Source organism: Squalius cephalus (genome assembly GCF_949319135.1).
Source record: "Squalius cephalus genome assembly, chromosome: 2".
Lineage (NCBI taxonomy): Eukaryota > Metazoa > Chordata > Actinopteri > Cypriniformes > Leuciscidae > Squalius > Squalius cephalus.
In genome coordinates, this window is record NC_137123.1 from 6,585,522 (window position 1) to 6,608,607 (window position 23,086).

Consider the following 23,086-nt stretch of genomic DNA (forward strand, 5'->3'; position numbering starts at 1 on the left):
ACAATTTCTGTGTCTTGACAAGAGTTTCTAGTTCCTCTAGTTTGTTTGTTAAGCAGCAGACATTTCCCATAGTTATGGATGGTATTGCTGGTTTAAAAGACTCCTTCCATGCTCTCGCCACTTTCCTCTTGTTTCTCTTCACCCCGGCACGCGTTCCCCTATGTCTCCTCAGTAAGAGTTCCATCGGTATGTCATGTCGAATTCCATATCTTGAGCCATGAACTAGGTTCAGGAGTTCCTGGCGGGTGTATGTCTTGCTTTGCAGATATCGACACATGATTGTTGATGACTAAAGATGAATTTAATTAATAAAATAAAATCTTGATAAAGTCTTAGACATTAATGGTAGCTAGAAAACAAACTCTAAAAACATGCTATTGTTGTAGCTAAAAAAGGTACTAAAAACACACTAACAGGCAGACAACGCTACACACAGCTGCATGCAACCGGCTGCTGTCTCACCGGCGCCACACTAGATAGCCCCTCATGTTTCAAGTTTCATTCAATTATATGCTTAATTTATAAATGCATCACATAGATCTTGGATGGTTATAATCAGGGTCAGAAATTAATCAGGGCTTGAACTAGGTAAAAAAAAATCCTCTATTTTTATCTGACATCTAATAATTATCTATGCATATTCAGTTATGGGTTTAAACACCATCCCTGCAAACAAGATATGTTCTAAGAATATTTTCCATTAATTTGTAAAAATGTCATTTCTGAATGTTCTCTGAAAGATCAAAACGTCCAGTTTTTTAAATGTTTTGAAAAAGGTTGAGGGGAACATTCCATTTGATCGTTTTGCAAAAGTTACACTTAAATGTTCTCTGACCATTCCGAAACAAGTACAACATTTAAAAAAATGTTGCATTTAACCGTTTCAGGTCAAATAGTTCCATGAACGATGTATAGTTAATGATTAGATGATAATTGTTTTATTAACGACACTGGAAGAACGTTTGTTCATAACTTTGAGAGAATGTTCTGAGAACGCTCTCTGCTCTCTGTAAACCATTTTAACCAACTGCCACTGTAAATGTCGAAATAATGAAAGCCAAACATTTGTTCTGGAAGGCACATATTGAGCATTAATAAAAAAGGTAATTTCTGAAACTGAAGTTCTTTGGTTTGATTAACAGTCAATGGAAAGCAATACGAGTGAGGCTGCTCACCTTCACACCCAAGGTCTAGTCTTGTGTTATGATCATATCCTTCAGGACACGTGCAGTTATAAGAGCCAACGGTGTTCACACACATCAGACCATCTGAGCATGCAAAATTCTCAAGACACTCATTGATATCTGTTGGGGAAACAGTTGGTATTAATTATAGTGTTTTAATCATAGTAGTCATAGTAATCATAGTTTATCCCATAAACCCCTCTCGTACCCACACACTGTCCGGTTGATGCTGTGAAATTGGGTGTTTCTGATTGAAATCCTCTATCACAGGTGCAGAAGTAACTTCCATGTGTATTGAAACACTGAGCGTTTTTGCCACACAGACTCCGCATCTCACACTCATCTTCATCTGTAAGAGAGGCAGGAATCAAAATCGAAACGTTGTTACAAAGTTTAATAACTACGGTTACACAAATTCCCTCTTTTGAGTGACATACAGAGCATTAACTGTGTATTATGCACATTATGAAAAAGACATTACCGACACAGGTCCTATTTTCTCTTTTTAATCCATCGCCACATCGATGAGACTCACCAGATGGCAGGAAAAAACCTGATGAAGAAAAAGAAGATCTGTAGAATTATCTGTTTTTGCATTCATACATTTAGAAAAATATAGAATATATTTAAAAATGTAGACATTTATAATGTTACAAAATATTTGTATTTCAAATAAACTGTCCTTGTGAACTTTTGTTCATCAAAGAATCCTGAAAAATAAAATGTAGGCTACATCATTGTTCCCAGAAAAATATGAAGCAGCACAACGGATAATAATCACTGATATCTGAATTGTCATAATCACTGAATCAGAAGTGTTTCTTGATCTGCAAATCTGTCAGGGTTCTGCCCTGCCTTGTCTGTGTTGTCGGATTCATGTTTCTATGTTTGTCTTGTGTCTGAGCACATGGCTCTGTCCTGGGGTGCGTTTCCCGAAAGCATCGTTAGCCAACTATGGTCGCAAGTTCCGTCGTTATCAGCATAGTTCAACGATTTGGTGTTTCCCGAAACCATCGTTCCAATGAACGTTCGCAAACAGCATCGCAAACTTGTGTGGTTGGAACGACAGCTCTCGAGATGTCGTTAGAAGCATAGTTTCTAGTTTACATGAGATCGTCTTTTAGTTTGTCAAGAGAAGCACCGTTATTGAAGACTGCGCATGTGCGAACGTGCTCTACTATGTAAGAACGAGCCAAATATTGAGTCTGGTAATAAAGCAAAATAACTGAGAAAAATTAGAAATGGTCTTCAGATGCCATGTCTGTAACTTATATGACAAAATCTAGCGTTAATTCGATCTCAAACAGATTAATTAAAATAAGTTATTAGTCCACCACGTGCGGGACGTCATAAACCAACGTGGTTGAACAATACTTTGTGACATACGGTTTCGGGAAACAATCGTGACTAGCTAGTTGATTTCTCCAACGATGCATCGTAATATGGTAATTAAGCAGCGAGCTATATAGTTGTACGGGAAACGCACCCCTGGTCTGTATTTGCATGTGCTCCTCTTTTCCTGCCTCCTTGTTTCCCGTTACCACGCCCCCTTGATTAGTCCACATCTTGTTCTCGTTTCACTCATTGTGCTCACCTGATCTGTGCTCTCATCCCTTTATATTGTGCCTCTTTCCCTCATGTCTTTGCTGGTTTGTTTTGTGTATGTACTTTGTGGTGTTTTTCAGTTTGTGTTCCGGAAATTATCTTAGCGCGTAATCTAGTTTTTTAATCTTTCCTGGTATCAGAGTATCCTTGTTGAAAAAACTGAGACAGACTAAGTCCAGAAGAACTGCGGGAACGTCTCCAAGACACTTGAAGAAACCTTCCTGCAAAGCTACCTGAAAAACTATGCGCAAGTGTACCTGGGCAAAAGCCGTTTTAAACGCAAAGGGTCGTTACACCATATATTGATTTGAATTATTTAATTGAAGTTAAATCATAAATAAATTCAATTTGTGATTTTATTTTTGAAAGCATTCTCACTTTACTGCATTTTAACACAAGTGGCAGTACTTTTCACAGTACTGTAGCTTTGCAGGAAGGTTTCTTCAAGCATCTCGGAGACGTTCCCGCAGTTCTTCTGGATTTAGTCTGTCTCAGTTTCTTCTGTTTCTTCATGTAATCACAGACGGACTCGATGATGGTGAGATCAGATCATACCGGCTGTTGTCAGACGCCTTGTGCATACACAAATCTCATTGGATTATTACAATTGATGGCAAAAAGAATGTTTGGAAATGTAAACTGATATTTCCTACTGACACACTACAGCAAAAAATATAAATAACTGATGTAATTTTATTTTGTTTGGCTATTTTTATATTAGTATTTTGGACACTGGGTGACAGTGATTAGATGCACATGGTTGTATATTTTTACATTTACATTTTACATTTATTCATTTAGCTGACGCTTTTATCCAAAGCGACTTACAATTGCTATATATGTCAGAGGTCGCACGCCTCTGGAGCAACTAGGGGTTAAGTGTCTTGATCAGGGACACATTGGTGTCTCACAGTGGATTCGAACCAGGGTCTCTCACACCAAAGGCATGTGTCTTATCCATTGCGCCACACCACCCCCTATATAGGGGTATATATATGCCCCCTATATAGGTATATAGGGGGCATAGGTGACAGGAAGTGGTAGCCACAGGTAGGGGGAGCGCACACAGTTCTCACCAGACCACAGACAACAGAGCACAGACCACGGATTAGAGTCTACAGATTAGAATTGAAGGGGGTGGATTGTAATCCACTGCTGCTTCAATGTATATGTAATGAGTGATTATAATCAAGGTATTAATCAATACTTTTCCTTCTAAATATCAAATGAGTTGAATGACTTCTCTGGAGATTTTACTTTGTTATTGAAGTTACCAGTGTGATTACTGAAATGTTCTTTTCATGTATTCATTGATGTCAGTATTTGATATTTGAATGCAGTAACATTGCTTGCCTATTTATCCCAGCTTCCAGAAATGAAATAGGGACTGGTTTTGTGTTTGAGAAAGGTCTTCAACGTGTTAAAACATATAGGGGTCATTGAAGTCTATAGTTTAAGGTACCATTTGTCAGTTAAAGCCTATAGTTTCCATTTAGAATAAAGTATCCTATCCTGAGAGAAAGAACTTGTTATCTTGATGTTTTGAGATGAGACTCCTGTTTATAGTTAGAGCCTGGCTAAATCCAACCTTGGAAAAGACGTGTGTCGGGTGTGTGTGTTAGTCTTCTTGCTTACAGGTTAGGGAACCACTGGCATTATTGAAGATTTGTTGAGTTGTTGTTCGAGACATGCTGACACCCAGCAACCCAAATCTGCGACCTGGAAGGTAACAACATGCCTAACTTCAGGGTCCGAGTGTCAGCGGCATAATCTATGGAGATATGCTTCTGTCTATCTGTATATGTGTGGAAAATTACTATGTTTATCAATTTCTTGGCCAATCAGAATCATTCAGCCTGTAAGCAATGACGTAGCTTAGACCTTGGAAATGGTATAACTGCTGTGATCTTTGTAACTGTAAGCGGGGCGGCCTACGAACTCCTGTGTGAGTCTTGAAGCTGACTTCTGCTGATGAAACTGCAAAATATCTTCAGTAAAACTTTTCTTCAATTTTTTATAATTCTGAGGGTCTTCTTTCAAACATCTGGTCCATGGGTCCTAAACTGTTAACCCCTAACAGTAAATACGCAAACAACTGGAAACAAGATAATAAATCAACCGGTATGTTCATCTGTTTGTACTATTTACTACAATAAACCACAAAGCTCAACTGGAATAATCTCTGGAAAATCTTTGTGTGTCTGCGTAAAAACTTCACTCCTACCTGTGCATGATGGTAAAGCTAGAGGTACAGCAAGGCAAGGACTGTCATAACACACACACACACACACACACATACTGTATATATAATATTATTATTATTTTTATTTATTTTTATTTTTTTATTATTTAATTTTTTTTTTTTTAAATGACTGATCGTTTCGCTAGATAAGACCCTTATTTCTTGAGTGAGATCGTGTCGAGACTTTGAAGCTGCATTGAGACAGACATTTGAACCTTCTTTGAACATTGTAATAGTTGGTTGCCATTGAAATCCATTATATGGAGAAAAATCCTGGAATTTTTTCCTCAAAAACCTTAATTTATTTTCGACTGAAGAAAGAAAGACATGGATATCTTGGATGACATTGGGGTGAGTAAATTTATCAGCAAAACATTTTTTGAAAGTGAACTAATCCTTTAGCCCGCCCTCTGTTCGTTGATTGGCCGGCTGTTTTGAGGCCGGAGGAAAACGGGGAAAACGGTCGCTATCTCAGACTGACTACAGAAGCAAAATGAAATTGAAATTTTTGAAAATGATTAGGTCACATACTATCTCTCTCCCGCTCAAACACACACACATACAGTACAAACACACACTCACACAGAAATGTGTTTTCAGCGCTGATCTGACGGTTTTATCAGTGAAATAATTCACATGAAAGCTGACATTTCTCTTTATCAATGTAATGGCTCTGTTCTCGATGCAGATAAATACACGCTTCGTTACCACCTTGGGTGTGCATTATTTTCTAATTCATTGGACTGTTTTCAATGATTCCTTACATATAGTATATTATATTATTACTGTAACTACAGCCAACCAGTGCAGCCCTGATGCATGTAACTTTAAGTACTGTCTTTAACGTAAAGATATTTATCACACACATTAAAACAGTGAAGCATCAACTCACCAAAAACAATAAGTGTGGACTTCAGCTCCATGTTAGAAAACACTGCGATTCCTGTCTGTTTCTGCTTTGGTCTGTGATATATGAAGGGTTAGTCACTTTTTGTCCTTCATGTGGAGGATATAGTAGACTTGCTTCCGCTTGACTGAAGGGTTAGAGATCTGGTCTTCATTTGGTCTTCATTTGTAACTGAGACAAGATGATTTCCTTTAATGACAAAAAAGCAGGATTACCTTAATGCTGGGATGAGTGAAAGCATGCATGCATTTCCTTGGCTTTCTTCATGTTGTATTTGTAGCTTGTTGTTGCAATTCTTGTGAGGCATGCACAATGTTCATTGGTGAGGCAGTTTCTCTGTTTCCTCTTTATAAGTTCATGTTTGAGAATGCTGACTCACAAGTGTATGTGCTCACAAAGAAGGACATCACTTTTTGCACAAGAGGCTTCAAAGTGGGAAAATGTTCTTCAGACACCAAACTCCTGAAGTGACCAGAACTGAGTTCAGCTTCGAGAATGTATTTTGTCTGCAGTTCTACCATTTCTGCCAACTGATAGTTGGAGAGTGAGATGATCATCCACGTGGAAGGGGTTTTCATTAAAGTTGAACATTTCCTTGTGCTCATTCACATCCTTGAATATGGACTCAAATCCCCCCTCAGCTCTTCCAAAACATTCGCAATCCTGTGTGGCTGAAGACTGCTGCAGAGATGGGGCATTTGTGGGAAGTGAATGAATTCTGCCGTTGTTTTAACCCAATTTTTGGGTCAAATATGGACAAACTCAAACGTTGGATTAAAAATTCAATTTAAAAATTCAACCCAACGGCTGGGTTTGTCCATATTTGACCCAAAATTGGGTTAAAACAACCCAGCATTTTTCAGAGGGCAGTTATTTTGTTCTGAAATGCTCTGATTGCATTCAGCATGTTGCTTGGAGGCTCATCTCTTTCTTGTAGCTGCAAGTTGAGAGTGTTTTCAGGTTTTCAGTCAGAAAGGCCAGCTGTGTGATCCAGCACCGGTTCCCGTTTTCCTTTGCTGTCCAGGAAAGTGCAAATCCCAGGGAGGAGGCTCAGAAAATGTTCAAGCACCTTTCCCACAGGACAACCATCTCAATTTACTGCATCATTTAATCACCATATTCTGTGTCTTAGCGAGGCGCCAGGCGCGACACAAGTGTGTTTTGCTAGTTTCAGCCTGACGCAATTATCATTTTCATGTCCTGTGCCACGTTGTCTAAGTAGCAAATGCATTTGCGCCCATTTATGCGCCCATGGGCTGCTGGTCTGAGAACGAGGTGTGTTCTGGCGCATTGTTGGCACGTTGCTATTTTGAGGAACAGAAATAGACTGAGCCATTGACCGACTGAAACCTGCTCTAAAGACGATGGTGCAATATATTTTTTGTTCCCTTTCGTCCTGGGAACTCCAACGTGTCCTGACGTCGGCACGTTGTTCGTCTCCCCTTTCTCATAAAGGCTTGAGCCGCTCAGCGTGCCGTGTGCCGTCGAGGCTTTGAATGGGATTTTGGTCCTTCTCATGAGGGACCAAGCATTTCATTTCGGGGCCCCAGGGGAGGACAGATGTCGATTCGCTACATCGGAGAAAGGGCTGTTATACTCTGAAAATGATGCTGAGTTCCTACTGTAATGGTGTGTTCTCATGCTGAAGATTCAGACTTGACAGCCACACTTCCTGGGTCTAAAGTGCCTGGATGCGTGTGAAAAATTTTGGCAGTATGGAAGCATTTTGGTGCCAATATGGCAAGCCAAACATGCCTAAATCTGCAGAAGTTTTTCCTCTCTCACTACCCCTACACATTCAGTGCACGTGGGTATTTCTGATTCGGGGTGAAGCTGTGCTTAGTGACTGACCGTGATGGCCCGCTGGCCCTCGGTCCGCTGGCCCTCGGTCAGACGATGTCCACACTGGTGGTCCAGAAGCGCCTCAAAACCAGCCCGCTCGGAGTTCGTTTCCCCCCCGCAAAGGGTAAGGGAAACGACCCTGAGAGGAGCGACCCGGAGTATGTGATGTCTGCTCTTCGGGAGTGTGTGTCATCACCACTCCTTCCCCCGGGGGAGGGCAGGGTGGAGAATTTCATTTCTGCTCCGCCGCTGGTCATCCAGTCAGCGGTACCCAAAGTTTGAGCAGTCCACTTCTTCTGAGTCACTCACGGGCCCCAGTGCTCAGATGACAGTGAGGGCTTTGGCCTTGTCACTCTCGTCTCTCGCTGGGTGAGGAGGTGGAAACCAGGACTCGATGCCCCCGGGCCTCGCTCCTCGTTTCCCCTCACGGTCGAGTCTGGCAGACCAGTAAGACCAGTCTCCTCCGTCCGAGAGGGTCAGAATGGCAGTGCGCGCCGCCCACGAACCGCGCCACTCCCGTTCCCCTCTCTCCAGCTCGCGGATAGCAGTGGAGAGGCCCAGCTCCTGTCTGCAGCTGGGCCCGGAGGCGCAGAGACCAGGTCACGAGGAGTCAGGGCCTCGTTCCTTGTCTCTCCCCCTCCCCTCGCCACCGGGCAGCCCGCAGCAGAATGCCCACAGGCCTTCTTTGCCGTCTGCCCACAGGTGGAAGCAGGTTGGTGTCAAGTTAAAACGCCCAGACCCCGCTCTCGGTCGCTACAATGCCACCAGAGCCGGGTCTCTGTCTTCCACCTCGCTGACCCTCCGCGGGTACGCCGGTGGTTCGGGTTGGTTTTTTGAGACGGTATCTGGAAGCCTGGCTAGCGCTTCCGGGTCCGTCCCGATGGCTCATCCGCACCATTCGGTTCGGCTATGCAATTCAGTTTGCACGCCGGCCTCCCAAGTTCAGGGGCGTCCACTTCACCCGTGTGCGGTCAGTGGGTGCCCATATCTTGCGGAAAGAGATCGATGTCCTCTGGCGAAGGACGCGATCGAGCCGGTCCCTCCTGCCGAGATGAGGTCCGGGTTTTACAGCCCATACTTCATTGTACCCAAGAAAGGCGGTGGGTTACAGCCAATCCTGGACCTGCGAATTTTGAATTGGTTTGCAGCAATCGACATGAAGGACACGTACTTTCACGTCTCGATTCTTCCTTGACACAGACCGTTTCTACGGCTTGCGTTCGAGGGTCGAGCGTATCAGTACAAAGTCCTACCCTTCGGGCTGGCCCTGTCGCCTCGTGTCTTCACGAAAGTCGCGAAGGCGGCCATTGTTCCCATGAGAGAACAAGGCGTTCGCATTCTCAACTATCTCGACGACTGGCTCATTCTAGCTCACTCGCGAGATGTGTTGTGCGATCACAGGGACATGGTGCTCCAGCACCTCAGTCGGTTGGGGCTTCAGGTCAACTGGGACAAGAGCAAACTCTGCCCCGTGCAGAGGATCTCTTATCTCGGTATGGAACTGGACTCGGTCGCCCAGACTGCGCGCCTCACAGAGGAGCGCATCCAGTCAGTGCTCATCTGCCTCAAGTCCTTTCGAGGCAGTACAGCGGTTCCACTGAAACAATTTCAGAGACTCCTGGGGCATATGGCAGCCACAGCCGCAGTAACGCCGCTCGGCCTGTTACATATGAGATCGCTTCAGCGCTGGTTTCACGATCGAGTCCTGAGGTGGGCGTGGCAGAGCGGTACGCTCCGGGTCAAAGTTACCCCGCGCTGTCGCCAAACCTTCTTCCCATGGTCGGACCCTGTGTTTCTACGGGCCGGAGTGCCCTTAGTCCAGGTTTCCAGGCATGCTGTGGTGTTCACGGATGTCTCTGCCATGGGTTGGGGGGCCACGTACAACGGGCATGCAGTCTCGGGTCTGTGGACGGGGCCCCAGCTGCATTGGCACATCAACTGCCTAGAGTTGCAAGCAGTACGTCTAGCTTTGTGTCGCCTCAAGGGGTTTCTCAGACACAAGCATGTACTGGTCCGTACGGACAGCACTGTGACCGTTGCGTACATCAACCATCAAGGTGGTCTACGCTCTCGTCGTATGTCGCAACTCGCCTCCCACCTCCTCCTATGGAGTCAGAAGCATCTGAGGTCGCTTCATGCCGTTCATCTTCCAGGGGAGCTCAACCGTGTGGCAGACGAGCTCTCACGGCTGCCTCCCCTGCCAGGAGAATGGTGAATCCATCCCCAGACGGTCCAGCTGATCTGGAGTGTCTTCGGAGTCGCACAGGTAGACCTGTTTGCTTCTCCAGACACGACCCATTGCCAGTGGTTTTACTCCCTGACCGAGGGGACCCTCGGCACGGAAGCCCTGGCTCACAGCTGGCCCCGGGACCTGTGCAAGTATGTGTTTCCCCCAGTGAGCCTTCTTGCACAGACTCTGTGCAAGGTCAGGGAGGACGAGGAGCAGGTCCTGTTAGTGGCGCCGTATTGGCCCACCAGGACTTGGTTCACGGAACTCATGCTCCTCGCGACAGCCCCTCCTTGGCCGATTCCTCTGAGGAAGGACCTTCTTTCTCAGAGACGGGGCACTCTATGGCACTGGTCTGGTCCCTGGACGGGACGCGGAGGTTCTAGATGGCCTGCCACAGGCAATGGTAGACACCATCACTTCCGCTAGAGCCCCCTCTACGAGGCGCTTCTATGCGTTGAAGTGGAACCTGTTTGTCGATTGGTGTTCCTCCCGTCAGGAGGACCCCCGAACTTGCCCGATCAGAGTCGTGCTTTCCTTCCTGCAAGATGGGTTGGAGCGAAGGCTGTCTCCCTCCACCCTCAAAGTGTATGTTGCTGCAGTAGCAGCGCATCACGATGCAGTAGCAGGTAAGTCCTTTGGGAAGGACGACCTGATCATCAGATTCCTTAAGGGTGCTAGGAGGTTAAATCCACCTCGTGTTTTGCACTCTGTACCCTCTTGGGACCTAGCTCTGGTTCTTAGAGCTCTTCAAAGTCCTCCCTTTGAGCCCTTGTCAACAGTTGAGTTGAATATCCTGTCCATGAAGACAGCGCTCCTGTTGGCATTGGCTTCTTTCAAGAGGATCGGGGATCTGCAGGCTTTTTCGGTCGACGAATCGTGCCTAGAGTTCGGGGCGGGCCTTTCTCATGTTGTATTGAGACCCCGGCTCGGATATGTGCCCAAGGTTCCTACCACTCCCTTCGTGGACCAGGTAGTGAACCTGCAAGCGCTGCCCCAGGAGGAGGCAGACCCAGCCCTAGCTTTTCTCTGTCCCATCCGTGCACTGCGGGTTTATATTGACAGAACGCAAAGCTTCAGTACCTCAGATCAGCTCTTTGTCTGTTACGGAGGCCAGCAGAAGGGGAAGGCTGTCTCCAAGCAGTGGTTAGCCCACTGGTTAGTGAATGCTATCACCCGAGTGTATGAGTCTCTGGGTGAGCCTTGTCCTCCCAGGTTGCGCGCTCACTCTACTAGAGGTGTTGCCGCTTCCTGGGCTTTGGCTCAAGGCGCCTTGCTGACAGACATCTGTAGAGCTGCGGGCTGGGCGACACCGAACACGTTCGCTAGGTTCTATAGCCTACGTGTGGAACCTGTTTCCTCCCGAGTACTCGCTACGGCCAGTGGTGCGAGGGAATAGGTTGTGTCGGCTTGCTACGCCACTCCGTGCCTCGGCCGGATATGTCCTTGCTCTGTTGGCGCCCTACGTCGGTGAGCCTCGTGAGTTCCTCCATCACCCCTCCGGGGCCAGGCGTGGCGGACCGCCTGGCGCCAGGTCTGCTACCTCTAGTAGGAGTTGCTAGTAGACTGGGTGTTTTTCCAGTGGTCTCTATGGTGACCCATGATGCTACGTGCAGTTCAGCCGTGTCTTCCCCTTGACAGACTCGTTCTGTCGTCCCTGTTGAGTACGCTCCCACTTCCCTCGGATTGGGACCACCTCAGGGACTGCCATATGTTTCACTACCCCAAATGGTAAGTACATATGTGTATTCCAGGCCTTCCTCTGGAGGCTGGGCTTCCGCAGCGTTCCCCCTTCCCCCCCGGGGGTTAGGGCACGCTTTCCCAGTGTTACCCAAAATCCACTGTGCGGGTCTTGTGGAACAGCAGTGTGATTCCCTAGCTAGCTCCCGCAACTTATTCAAGAAACTGCTGCAGGGTAGCTTAGCTGGGCGCTGGAAGGGGCCAGCACCATGGCGTTTTACTAGGGATCCCAATTCGTCAGGGAACTCCCCCGACGACACGTTGTAGTTCCCAGGACGAAAGGGTACAGGTAACGGAGTACAGGGAACGGAGACGTGTCGTGCCGTCGCCATGTTGCTGTACTTTCGCAGAGGACTGGACACTGTTCGGCTCCTCAGCGAAAAGCACTATGCATGCGTTGCTTCCGCCTTTTTATACCCGCGCTGGTAGGCGGGCTGCGGAATGCAAATCCTGCATGCCAATTTCATTGGCTCGTTTTAATTCACTCGTAGACAATTGGTCTCCCTAGCATGATCCCAATTCGTCAGGGAACTCAGGGAACTCGGAACTCACACAAACATGCCAAATATTACAAATAAAAGGATTACAATGTAAAAGATTAATATTGTGTACATAAAGATATGGTGGAATCCGGCTTGTACCGTAGATGGTTTGCTTGCGCTTTAACCTCACACACATATACACACACACACACATAGCTTTAACCTTGCACTGAACACTGTGTTGAGCTGAAACTAGCCAAAAACACTTGCGTGGCATTGCGCCGGGTGTATGATAGGGCCCATTAAGTTACTGTTTCTCTTGAACAAACACATAGATCAAAATCAACAACTTGGAAGAACCAGATAATAAGACAGACTAGACAGAGCAGGTTACTTATGATATAAAAAATCTCTGCTCTCAGATTCAGTCAATTTTATTATGAAATTCAAACAATAAATACCGTTTTGGCGCTTGTAAATGTGACGTGACAGATCCCTAGCGTGAACCGATCATCTCTACTAGCTAATAGTAAATAAACATGAATGAACAATGTTGAAAGAAACAGTACAATTTACCGAAATCTATATTCATTATACATAATATCGATCAATTAGTGTTTTTCAACCGTGGAAAGGGGTCAATAAAACAGCTGGAGAGCAATTATCACATAACATTTACCTCAGGAAAGCCATTTGATGACCATAATATAGGCTATAGCACGTAGTTGGCTAGAAAAAAAGAGCTATAGAGAGTATTTTGCTAAATATGTGTACTATATTACATATTTATTATATTTGTACTTATATCTTTAAATAAAGTTGTTATTATAATAAAAAAAAAAACACATTTAATTTGAGTTCTTTTTAAAGCTGCAGTTGGTAACTTTTGTAAAAATGTATTTTGTACATATTTGTTAAAACTATCATTATGTCCTGACAGTAGAATATGAGACAGATAATCTGTGAAAAAATCAAGCTCCTCAGGCTCCTCCCAGTGGTCCTATTGCCATTTGCAGAAATACACCGCTCCCGGTAAGAAACAACCAATCAGAGCCAGGAGGAGTGTCTTAGCAGTGTCAATCATGCTTGAGTACACGCTGATCACCCCCCTCTCTCGCACAGCGCGTACCGTCGTTCAAAATCAAGATTGCCGGTGTGCCGCAGCTGTGCTAATGGTGGACAAACAACCAAAACTGCCAATTTCTCGAGTGGCACCTGCTCAAAGACAGGTAAACGGAAAAAGACCAATGATGATAAACAAGCCCGTCGGAGCCCATAGACTCAGTGTCAAAACTCTAACCGCGTAACATACAGATAAAATGTCACGCACTGTGCAAAGCAACAATTGAAACCTTCTAATTCACTGGCTTGTCATGTTGCTGAAATAATGTAGGCTACTAGCAAACCTTATTTAGCATTACACATCGCTAGAATAATTACTTAGATACTGTAACGTTACAATTATATTATCTTACTAGCTATTATAACTTATAGAAAGAGTGCAACGTTATGAAGTTACATTACATGTATTGCAAAATACGTAATGATTTGAGGACCAAGTTTGTAGTCAAAGTATGGGCAGGCCATAGTCAATGTAAAGCATATTGTTGATGTTTCGTCCCTACCAGTGAATGTGCGATAACTGTTTAATCCGCCATCATCAGTGGCCCTGCACGTTTACTAGCCTGTGCGTTCACTGCAGGCTCCGTTGTGGGGGAGGAGCTGTGGAGGGAGGGCTGTAGTGCAGCAGAGAGCAAGGGGGAGTGACCTGTAAGCTGTGCTTGTTCAAATTTTCAGGCTAAGTCAGCGTTTTCTAAAAGTTTCCTACTGCAGCTTTAACTAATATTTTTAACCTTAAATAATACTGCCAGCTGATAAGGCTCTCTGTATGTTTACAGAATTAGGCGAGATTTTTTTTTTCTTGAGAAAAATTAACGCCTATCTTGTGTACCTAATATTTATCCAAATTAGTCAATATTAAATCAAATCACAAGAATTGAACTGAATTGAAATCCTGACAATTCAGTTCAAGAATTGAACTGAATTGAAATTTGTTTTAAGCAATAATAAAAAACATAGCTTACCAGGAATCTCACTGCAAGCAAAACTCAAAAGTTGGCAGCTATGAGAGTTTCTGTGAACATTTTATTACCTGGATGTTTTAGACATCATGAATCTACATAGACAAGCTCTTATTGAGAATTAACTGAGTTTTAGATGATGTTTCATTGAATGTTTTATTTGAAGTCACCAGAATCGTGATTAATGGCTGCTTTATTTGAGCTCTTGACCCTTTACTCTTCTTTTAGTTTTTCTCTTGCTGCTGTAACTGTTTTTTTTTTTAATAAAATACATTTGCTATGGCGAGAGAAAATATGATCAGATGTTTTTTGATGATGTCATAATCAGCAAGTGCTGATCTGATCAAGTTTATGAGTATATGGATGGTGCGCATTTAATTTATTTATGTGCTGTTAGTTATAACAATCTTGTGAAACTACATCATTCTATCCAGCAGTGCAGAATAAAAAAAAAGTTTTCTGAAAATTTTAATCTGCAGCAGAAACTAGTCAAACACAAACCTCAAGAATCAGCGTATGAATCTCAACAATGGTGACAAACGAAAAGCTTTACCGGTTTCTGGTCATCTCCTCACATGGTCACATGGTTGATTTTCCAATAATATTGTACTTTTTTTGTGTGTTGGATCAATATTTCACAAATTGAATCTTTCTTTCATTTTGACTCCTACTTATCTGTTGATAAGTGATAAGTGACAGGCAGCGAGCATATGACAGATAGTGTGCAGAGTATTGCTGCGCTACATTACTGCCGTTCTCGACAACGCACCAAAAGTGGGGATTTAGTACGTACTCACATGAAGAACAAATATAGACACAGAGTGAGAGATTTAAGAATCAAACTTTCTTTGATGCAAAAACACCTTGTGCAAGTTGTTGTATTTAATGTTGATAATGAGCAAGAATGCAATTGTTCCCAAATATCCACACGATGGCAAACGTGACATTGATTATCATACAACAGGTCAACAAAATCTGAAACACAAAATGTGTATTTTAAACACAGTACTATCAGTACTTACTCTATTTTGCAACAAAACAATAGTTCCAACGAAAGAAAAAAGCAGAACTACAGCACACAATTGCCTAACTCCTCGATGCAACTCAAAAGGGTTAGATTTGTTCGAGTTTGTCAGAATGGATGAACGAGGACATAAATATAGAATCTTTACCCACTTGATAAAACGACTCCCAGACCCAAATTGCACTTGTAGTGCAAGTGTGGTAAAGTGGACTAACATACTCGTGATGTGTTCACAATCTGAGTTTTTGAATCCAAAAGCTTGAAAAAAGATACAGGTATATAAGTAGGCACATTTTGAAAAAGGTAGAGGAACTGTGGCAAAGTGACACTAATTAATTTTGCCAATCATAGATAGCGGAAGGAGTCTCCATCGCTCTATATTATCTTTTAATCTGTCAATCTTAGCCAAAAAAATTTATTTAAATATTTGCTTGGGGTTCTTTGGTACTTTTTAGAGTGTTGCCTAACTCCTCGATGTAACTCAAAAGGGTTAGATTTGTTAGAGTTTGTCAGAATGGATGAACGAGGACATAAATATAGAATCTTTACCCACTTGATAAAACGACTCCCAGACCCAAATTGCACTTCGGTTTTAACTGTAGTGCAAGTGTGGTAAAGTGGACTAACAGAAATACTGAAAACTGCAATTGTAATATATCCAAATTACAACACTAGTACTTAAGTAAATAATTAATAGTACTTAATAGTACTTAAGTGGTAATACTGTCCAAATTGCCACACTAATGATGCAACACCAAATGACCACACACATTTTCACGCTTTGTTCAGATGTCCAGTTCCTGAGTTCACACACTGCTGTAGCTCTTCAATAATATGACATATAGATATTTAAGTATCTTCATCAATGGTTGATCTACTACAGGGGTCTTCAATTATTTTCCCATGGATCTGTCTTCCTGCAAAGTTCAGCTTCAACCCTGATCAAACCCAGCTGAACCAGCTAATAAAGATCATTCAAGCAATAGTTTTACAGACATTTATCAAATAATTTGAGTGTTGCATCTCATATTTGTAGTTTATAATGACGTTTCCTCCTGAATATCCTCTCACTGTCTCACTGATTTGTTGACTTGCTAACACAAACCCAGATAATTTGTCATGTTGTTCCCGATATAAACAATATGTCACTTTTCAACATTTATTAATGCAAGTCAAGATTATGAGTTTAAGTCTTACATCAAGAGACAAAAAGGTTGTTGAGGGTGCCTGTTTCACACGTGAACGTCTGTTATTACAGTCAGTGTTGAGTATCGTGATGTTGTGGAGATCATCATGAGTTTGAGGGTGTCAGTTACTCACCTGTTAAAACCTTCAGATTCACTTCAGTGCGGGGATCTGTTCCTGATTTTATATCAACTCCACACTGGTACGTCCCAGAATCCAGTTTTCTCAGATCTCTGATGGTCACAGTGAAGACTGCTGAACTTGTGTCATCATACAGAGAGAATCTATCATTCTTAACCAATTTATCTTTCTCATTAGTCCTGATTCGATCTCTGCACACTGACCCATGTCTTTTACAAATATACTTTTTATTCTCTGTATATTCTTTATCATATTTGCATTTGATTGTGACTCCTTCTCCTGAATATCCTGTCACACTCATGGAGCTCACGACACCTACAACAAACCAGGATTAAAACACTTTAATATACACAGAAATTAACTCTCCTTAACAGTCAATAAAACAACAAGTTAAAGACTTTCCTCATCAAATCTGTGCTGTTTTTCATGATTTACTCTGAGTTCAGATTCTTACCAGGAATCATCAGCAGAGTGAAAGTCCAGATGATCTTCATTCTTCTCTCTTATTAAATGATCTTCTCTGTTGTTAGTAGATTCAGTCCTTCTGAAGCTCTCGATGTGTGTTCAGAAGAGTTTTGAGTGTTTCTCTCCTGGTTACATGTTTAACATGATGAGCTGAATGTGACAGAATCTCCCACTTCCTCTGAGAGAGAGAGAGAGAGAGAGAGAGAGAGTATGTGAGAGAGAGAGAGATAGAGAGAGAGAGCATGTGAAAGAGAGAGAGAGAGAGATAATTTTTTGAATTTTAAATACACCTTTATTATAACAATTTAGTCTTGAATTATTCACACTTCATCCAACATTTTTTTATTTTTTTTATACACATGTATATTTAAAAAGTCAACACCAATTCATTTCTCTCACATAAAGTACACAATACCTCATCAACACACCTTCTACTTGTTCTCTAGTTGTTTTATGTGCACGTGAACGTCATGGCAACGTAGGCCTACAACACAAAGTACCTCACGCGGGAAAGACTTCAAGTAACGTGTAAATGCGCGTAGCTAATGTAAATCAAGCAAGTATGCATGGGCCACGAAGTGTTGGCAAAATAACACATTAACAGACCGGAGGAAATAATATGGATTTTTTTTCCAGAAAACTAAATAAACAAAATAAATTCAAGCACTTTCAAGGAACTGTATCTATAATGTTCATTTGCAAAAACTTTCCAGGGCCTTGAATTTTTAATTTTTTTTTCAGATTCACAAACTTTCAAGGATTTCAAGGACCCGTGAGAACCCTGCTTACAACACGTGATACAGCGCTCTCTCAGACACACACAGACCTCTCTGATGTTACTGATATATTAGTTATGATTATATGTGTTTTACACCATATCTGTGTGCACTGTCCACTTCACGCATACAGAATATTCTGACTTACCAGGTTTAATTTCCAGGTAAATCTCTGTGTATTTATCAGGTTTTCCCTGTCCTGTCTTCACACCACACCAGTATTTGCCTTGATCCTCTGTTCTCAGATCAGTGATGGTGACGGTGAAGATGTGGGTCCTTGGGAAAGGAGCATTGCGTTGGGAATGGATGTATAGTTGGGTATCGTCTGCGTAACAGTGGAATTTGAAGCCATGATGACGGATGATATCACCTAGTGGAAGCATGTAGATAATGAAGAGAAGAGGCCCAAGAACAGAACCCTGAGGAACACCGTGCGGGACAGAAGTGGACTTTGACTGGCGGATGGAGATGTAATGCTGGCGATCAGACAGGAGCAGTGTTCGAATTGTGTCAAAGCTCTTGGGGGGTAATATCACACTGAAGTAGGCTGATTTAAAATTAAGATTTATTTAAAATAAAAGTTATTTTGTCAAAATTACATTTCCAGCCTAAACAGAGACTTTACTCCCTTCAAACTTAAATTGTCAATGTTTCATTACATCATTTAGCTTTATAAAGGGCATTTCTTTCCCTAATTTTTACTCTCTATACTCTTTCCCTACTCTCAGGGAACTGAGGTTACATTAGTAACCGAGTACGTTATTTCTTATTTTATTTTTCTGATATTGAAAATTGTTTTAATCAGGGCATTTGTCTGCATTTACATTTATTCATTTAGCTGACGCTTTTATCCAAAGCGACTTACAATTGCTATATATGTCAGAGGTCGCACGCCTCTGGAGCAACTAGGGGTTAAGTGTCTTGCTCAGGGACACATTGGTGCCTCACAGTGGATTCGAACCCGGGTCTCTCACACCAAAGGCATGTGTCTTATCCATTGCGCCACCACCACCGTCTGGTTGGGCAAGTACAATTCTCTTTCACTTGTCCCTTATAAAACACACGCACGTGTCCCGGACAAGCGTTAATGCCGAAATTCTACTCAGATCAGTAAATTACCAAACAATCATAAAAGAAAGAAATATTATCTTACCGTCATCGTGAGGTGAAAATGAGGATCCACTCTGCCAGACTCTCGTGAAAGTGCTTATCTATAGCACGAAATGTATTTCTCGTACCATTTATTCACCAAATATAGTTTTTGCGTGCATATGATACGCACTTTATGGTGTGTAATACACACGTACTCCACACCCCTAATCTTACCCAAGGGGTTTGCAGTGCGTATCATTTACACGCAAAAAAAAAAAAACTAAAGAAAAAACTATTTTTGGCGTATAAATGGCACGATCAATAAAATGTATCTGTTTATAAATTTGAGCGTCTTTTCAGACGCAAATCTAATTTGAATTACTTTCTAATGGGAGCGGCAGCGCAATACTTTGATTAAAAAAAAAATATATTACCTAATAAATTATGTTTCTATTATTTTAGTTTTAAGGGGACCCCCGAGGTAAATTTTTTGGGCCTTATGGGGGGTCCCTAGATGCTTATGGGGAGTCCTGGACCCCCCCAGCCCCCCCTCAATTCGAACATTGGGTAGGAGGTGAACCAGGATAGGGCAGTTCCAGAAATACCAAGAGCAGAGAGTTGTGAAATGAGAATACTATGAGAGATTGTATCAAATGCAGAGGAAATGTCTAGGAGAATTAGAATACTTGTGGAGCCGGAGTCAGTGGCGACAAGGAGATCATTGACAACCCTAAGAAGTGCAGTCTCAGTGCTGTGGAGGGTGCGAAAACCAGATTGAAAACATTAATAAATGTTGTTGGATGACACATGAGTTTGAAGTTGAGCAGCAACCACTTTGTCCCTTAAAGCAGTTTTGAAAGAAATGGTAAATTAGAAATAGGTCGGTAGTTGGCCATGTCAGAGGGGTCAAGGCCAGGTTTCTTTAGGACAGGAGTGACGGCAGCAGTTTTAAGTTTCAGAGGAACAACACCAGTGCTTAGAAGTTGAGTGATGAGAAGTGAAATCGATGGTGAAATAACGGGTGCACATTTTTTGAGAATTAGAATACTGGTGGAGCAAGAGTCAGTGGTGACAAGGAGATCATTAACAACCCTAAGAAGTGCAGTTTCAGTGCTGTGGAGGGTGCGTAAACCAGATTGAAAACATTCATAAATGTTGTTGGATGATAAATGAGTTCGAAGTTGAGCAGCAACCACATTCTCAAGCAGTTTTGAAAGAAATAGTAAATTAGAAATAGGTCGGTAGTTGGCCATGTCAGAGGGGTCAATTAAGGTCAGGTTTCTTTAGGACAGGAGTGACGGCAGCAGTTTTAAGTTCCAGAGGAACAACACCAGTTCTTAGAAGTTGAGTGATGAGAAGTGAAATCAATGGTGAAATAACGGGTGCACATTTTTTGAGTAGAGTAGTAGGAACAGGATCAAGATGACAGGAAGATGAGTTTGCTTTGTTAATTAGCTCAGAGATATAAGCAGGGGTTGGAGGGGCAAAAGCAGTGAGAGTACCAAATAAGAACAGTAGAGGTAGTGGATGGGAAGAGAGTATAAATTCTATCAGTCTTACTTTGAAAGAAGTGCAGAAATGACTCACAGAGGTCTGCTGAGTTACTCATAGGGGGCGCAGGAGGGTTGGTGAGTTTGTTGACTATAGAAAACAGTGTTTTTGGTGGAGAGGATGCATTGTTAATGATGGTAGAGTAGTAACTAGAGTGTGCAGTACAGTGCCGGCCCGAGCCTTTTGGGGGCCCTAATCAGAATTTGATTTGGGGGCCCCCTCCCACCACGCAGAGTCACCTGTTTGACGATTATTGACACAAATGTCACGATATAATGTTACATTATAAATTAATACAATGAGGGTATCAATACAAAATAAATACTTAATAAAAAATAGATAGGCCTACATAAATAAAAAGTTGTAACTTTTGTATGTAGCAGATTAATTTTCAATTCATTCAGGTACAATTACCAAACATATCAAGGTATTTTTATTAATTGAATTAATAAACTAATTATATAAAACTATTGTCAGTGCACTACAAATAATCTGGTTCTATGCCTTTACTTTAATAATAAAACTTATTTAAAAAAAATACAAGGCTTAAGACATTTATTTTTCTTTTGGTGGTCCAGCCTGAGACATGCACAAGCCTTCTGCATTTTTGTTTTGCTTTTCCCTCTATTGTACCGAACTCGTACCGAACTGTGATGTCTGAACCGAGGTATGAACCGAACCGTGACTTCTGTGTACCGTTCAACCCCTAAAAGAGAGTGCAGAGTTTTCAAAGAACAGTGGACCAACGATTATTTGTGAAGAATAACTTTAATTAAAACAAAGTGTGAAGACTCCTTTTGCAAACCACTAGTAAAGATAAACAAATATGTGCCAGGAATCAAGTGTTGATATAGTAGTGTGGATATAGTAGTGTGGATATAGTAGTGGGGATGGCTGTGCCAGGCTAGTAATCTCTACTACACAATGAGGCCTGCTGGTGGTCATTTTGGTCTGGGTCATACAATTCTATGTTATATAGCTGACCCGGCTCCCCATCACAGTCAGGAACGATAATGTGGCCCCCAGAGAAAAAAGTTTGGTGACCCCTGCATTAGTGTATTGATATCAGGGCAAACCGATGGCAGATCATTGATATATAGACTAAAAAAAAAGCGGGCCAAGTATCAATCTTTGTGGTACCCCTGTGCATAGATTAAAAGAGCTAATGAACAATGGTTGTTCACAGAGACATTTTGAGTTCTACCAGTTAAATATGACTCAATCTAATTGATTGCAGAAGTGGAAAAATTATAAGTAGAGAGTTTGCCAATAAGGACCTGATGGTTGACTGTGTCAAAAGCTTTACGAAGGTCTAAAAACACAGCGCCAAAAACACCTCCCTTGTCAACCATTGCTCGAACAGTCTCTAAGAAGAAACAGTTAGCTGTTTCTGCAGAGTGATTGGCCCTGAAGCCAAACTGCATCGGATGAAGAGTAAATGGACTATTATTTAAAAAAAGAGACAAGCTGCTCTAATACACATTTTTCAGCAACCTTGGAAACCACAGGTAGAATACTGATTGGGCGGTAGTTAACTATGTTCAGAGGGTTCATTTTACTTAAATATGGGAGTTACAATTGCAGTCTTCCAGGTAGTTGGAAATATCCCCTCTAGTACTGACTGGTTAACAATTTGTGTGATAGGGTAGTGTGGTGAGATCTGGTATTTATCTCATTTTCCTGATTAACCCCTAGCATCAATGTGGCTACACTGTTAACCCTTGCTGTGAAAAAAGGCCAAATTCTGACAATATCATACCATTTTCCATTAAAACAGTAATATACTGTATAAAACAAAAATAGCCTACAGGAATATACTGTGAATTAACATTGCTCAAAATCGACACTCAGAGGCTGTTTTCCCAATCACACCCTATACCCTCATTCACTATTCCCTACATTAGTTCACTAATATAGTCCCCTTGACAGAGTGAATGAAAAGAAGTGAGTGAATTGAGAAACTGATGAACACCTGATAAGCAGAATCACTGAAGGACAGAGAAACAAGAACAGAAAAAAGAGAAACACAAAAACTACAGTACAATTGACTTCCAGGAACACTGAGTGTGAAACCAGTTTTATTTCTTTCATACATGTACAAAAGTTCTTGTTGAGAATTAACAGAGATATAGTTAACAATAAAGTTTGTTGTCACCATGATGGAGATCAGTATTTGCTTTAGTTGGTCTCTTGTCCCTTGACTACTTACCATTCATCTCTCTCTGGCTGCTGTAACAGTGAGTTTGTAAAACACATTTGTTATGGCAAGAAAGAGCCAAGAGGAAGATGATCAGGTGTTTTTGGCTTTTGTGATAATGTCACAATCATCCTGGACATGTCTGATTTTCTGATATTTTCTGTATTTATTCTTTGAATTTATGGGTATTTCATATTTAGCATATATCTGTAAATCTACAACACAAAATCAATACTTCTGTAATAAGGTCTTCTGAAGAATATCGTAATCATATAGTGCATTAAAAAACTCCTGCTTGACTCAGACACACACAGACATCAACAATCAGCACATGAATCTCAAAAT

The 23,086-nt window shown here is 42.1% G+C and overlaps 3 protein-coding genes across 3 annotated transcripts in view; all 3 read right to left on the reverse strand.

The window, feature by feature from the left end:
* LOC307154448 (uncharacterized protein) overlaps positions 1 to 1,420 on the reverse strand; it is a 79,865-nt gene extending 78,445 nt beyond the window's left edge. The window contains exon 1 of the mRNA XM_079864396.1: positions 1,393 to 1,420. The gene's annotated coding sequence lies outside the window, so the exon portion shown is untranslated. The remainder of the gene's footprint in view (positions 1 to 1,392) is intronic.
* LOC307154798 (B-cell receptor CD22-like) overlaps positions 1 to 23,086 on the reverse strand; it is a gene marked incomplete at both ends in the record, with an annotated part of 258,223 nt that overhangs the window by 116,491 nt on the left and 118,646 nt on the right. The window lies entirely within an intron of this gene.
* On the reverse strand, positions 1,340 to 17,283 carry LOC307154718 (CMRF35-like molecule 3; the record flags this gene model as incomplete). The annotated part of the gene is made up of 4 exons (XM_079864804.1): positions 17,115 to 17,283; positions 16,655 to 16,975; positions 1,666 to 1,737; positions 1,340 to 1,533 (listed from the first exon to the last, which is right to left on the reverse strand). The coding sequence occupies exons 1-4, from the start codon at positions 17,152 to 17,154 to the stop codon at positions 1,340 to 1,342; spliced, it is 627 nt and encodes a 208-aa protein (XP_079720930.1). The 5' UTR covers positions 17,155 to 17,283.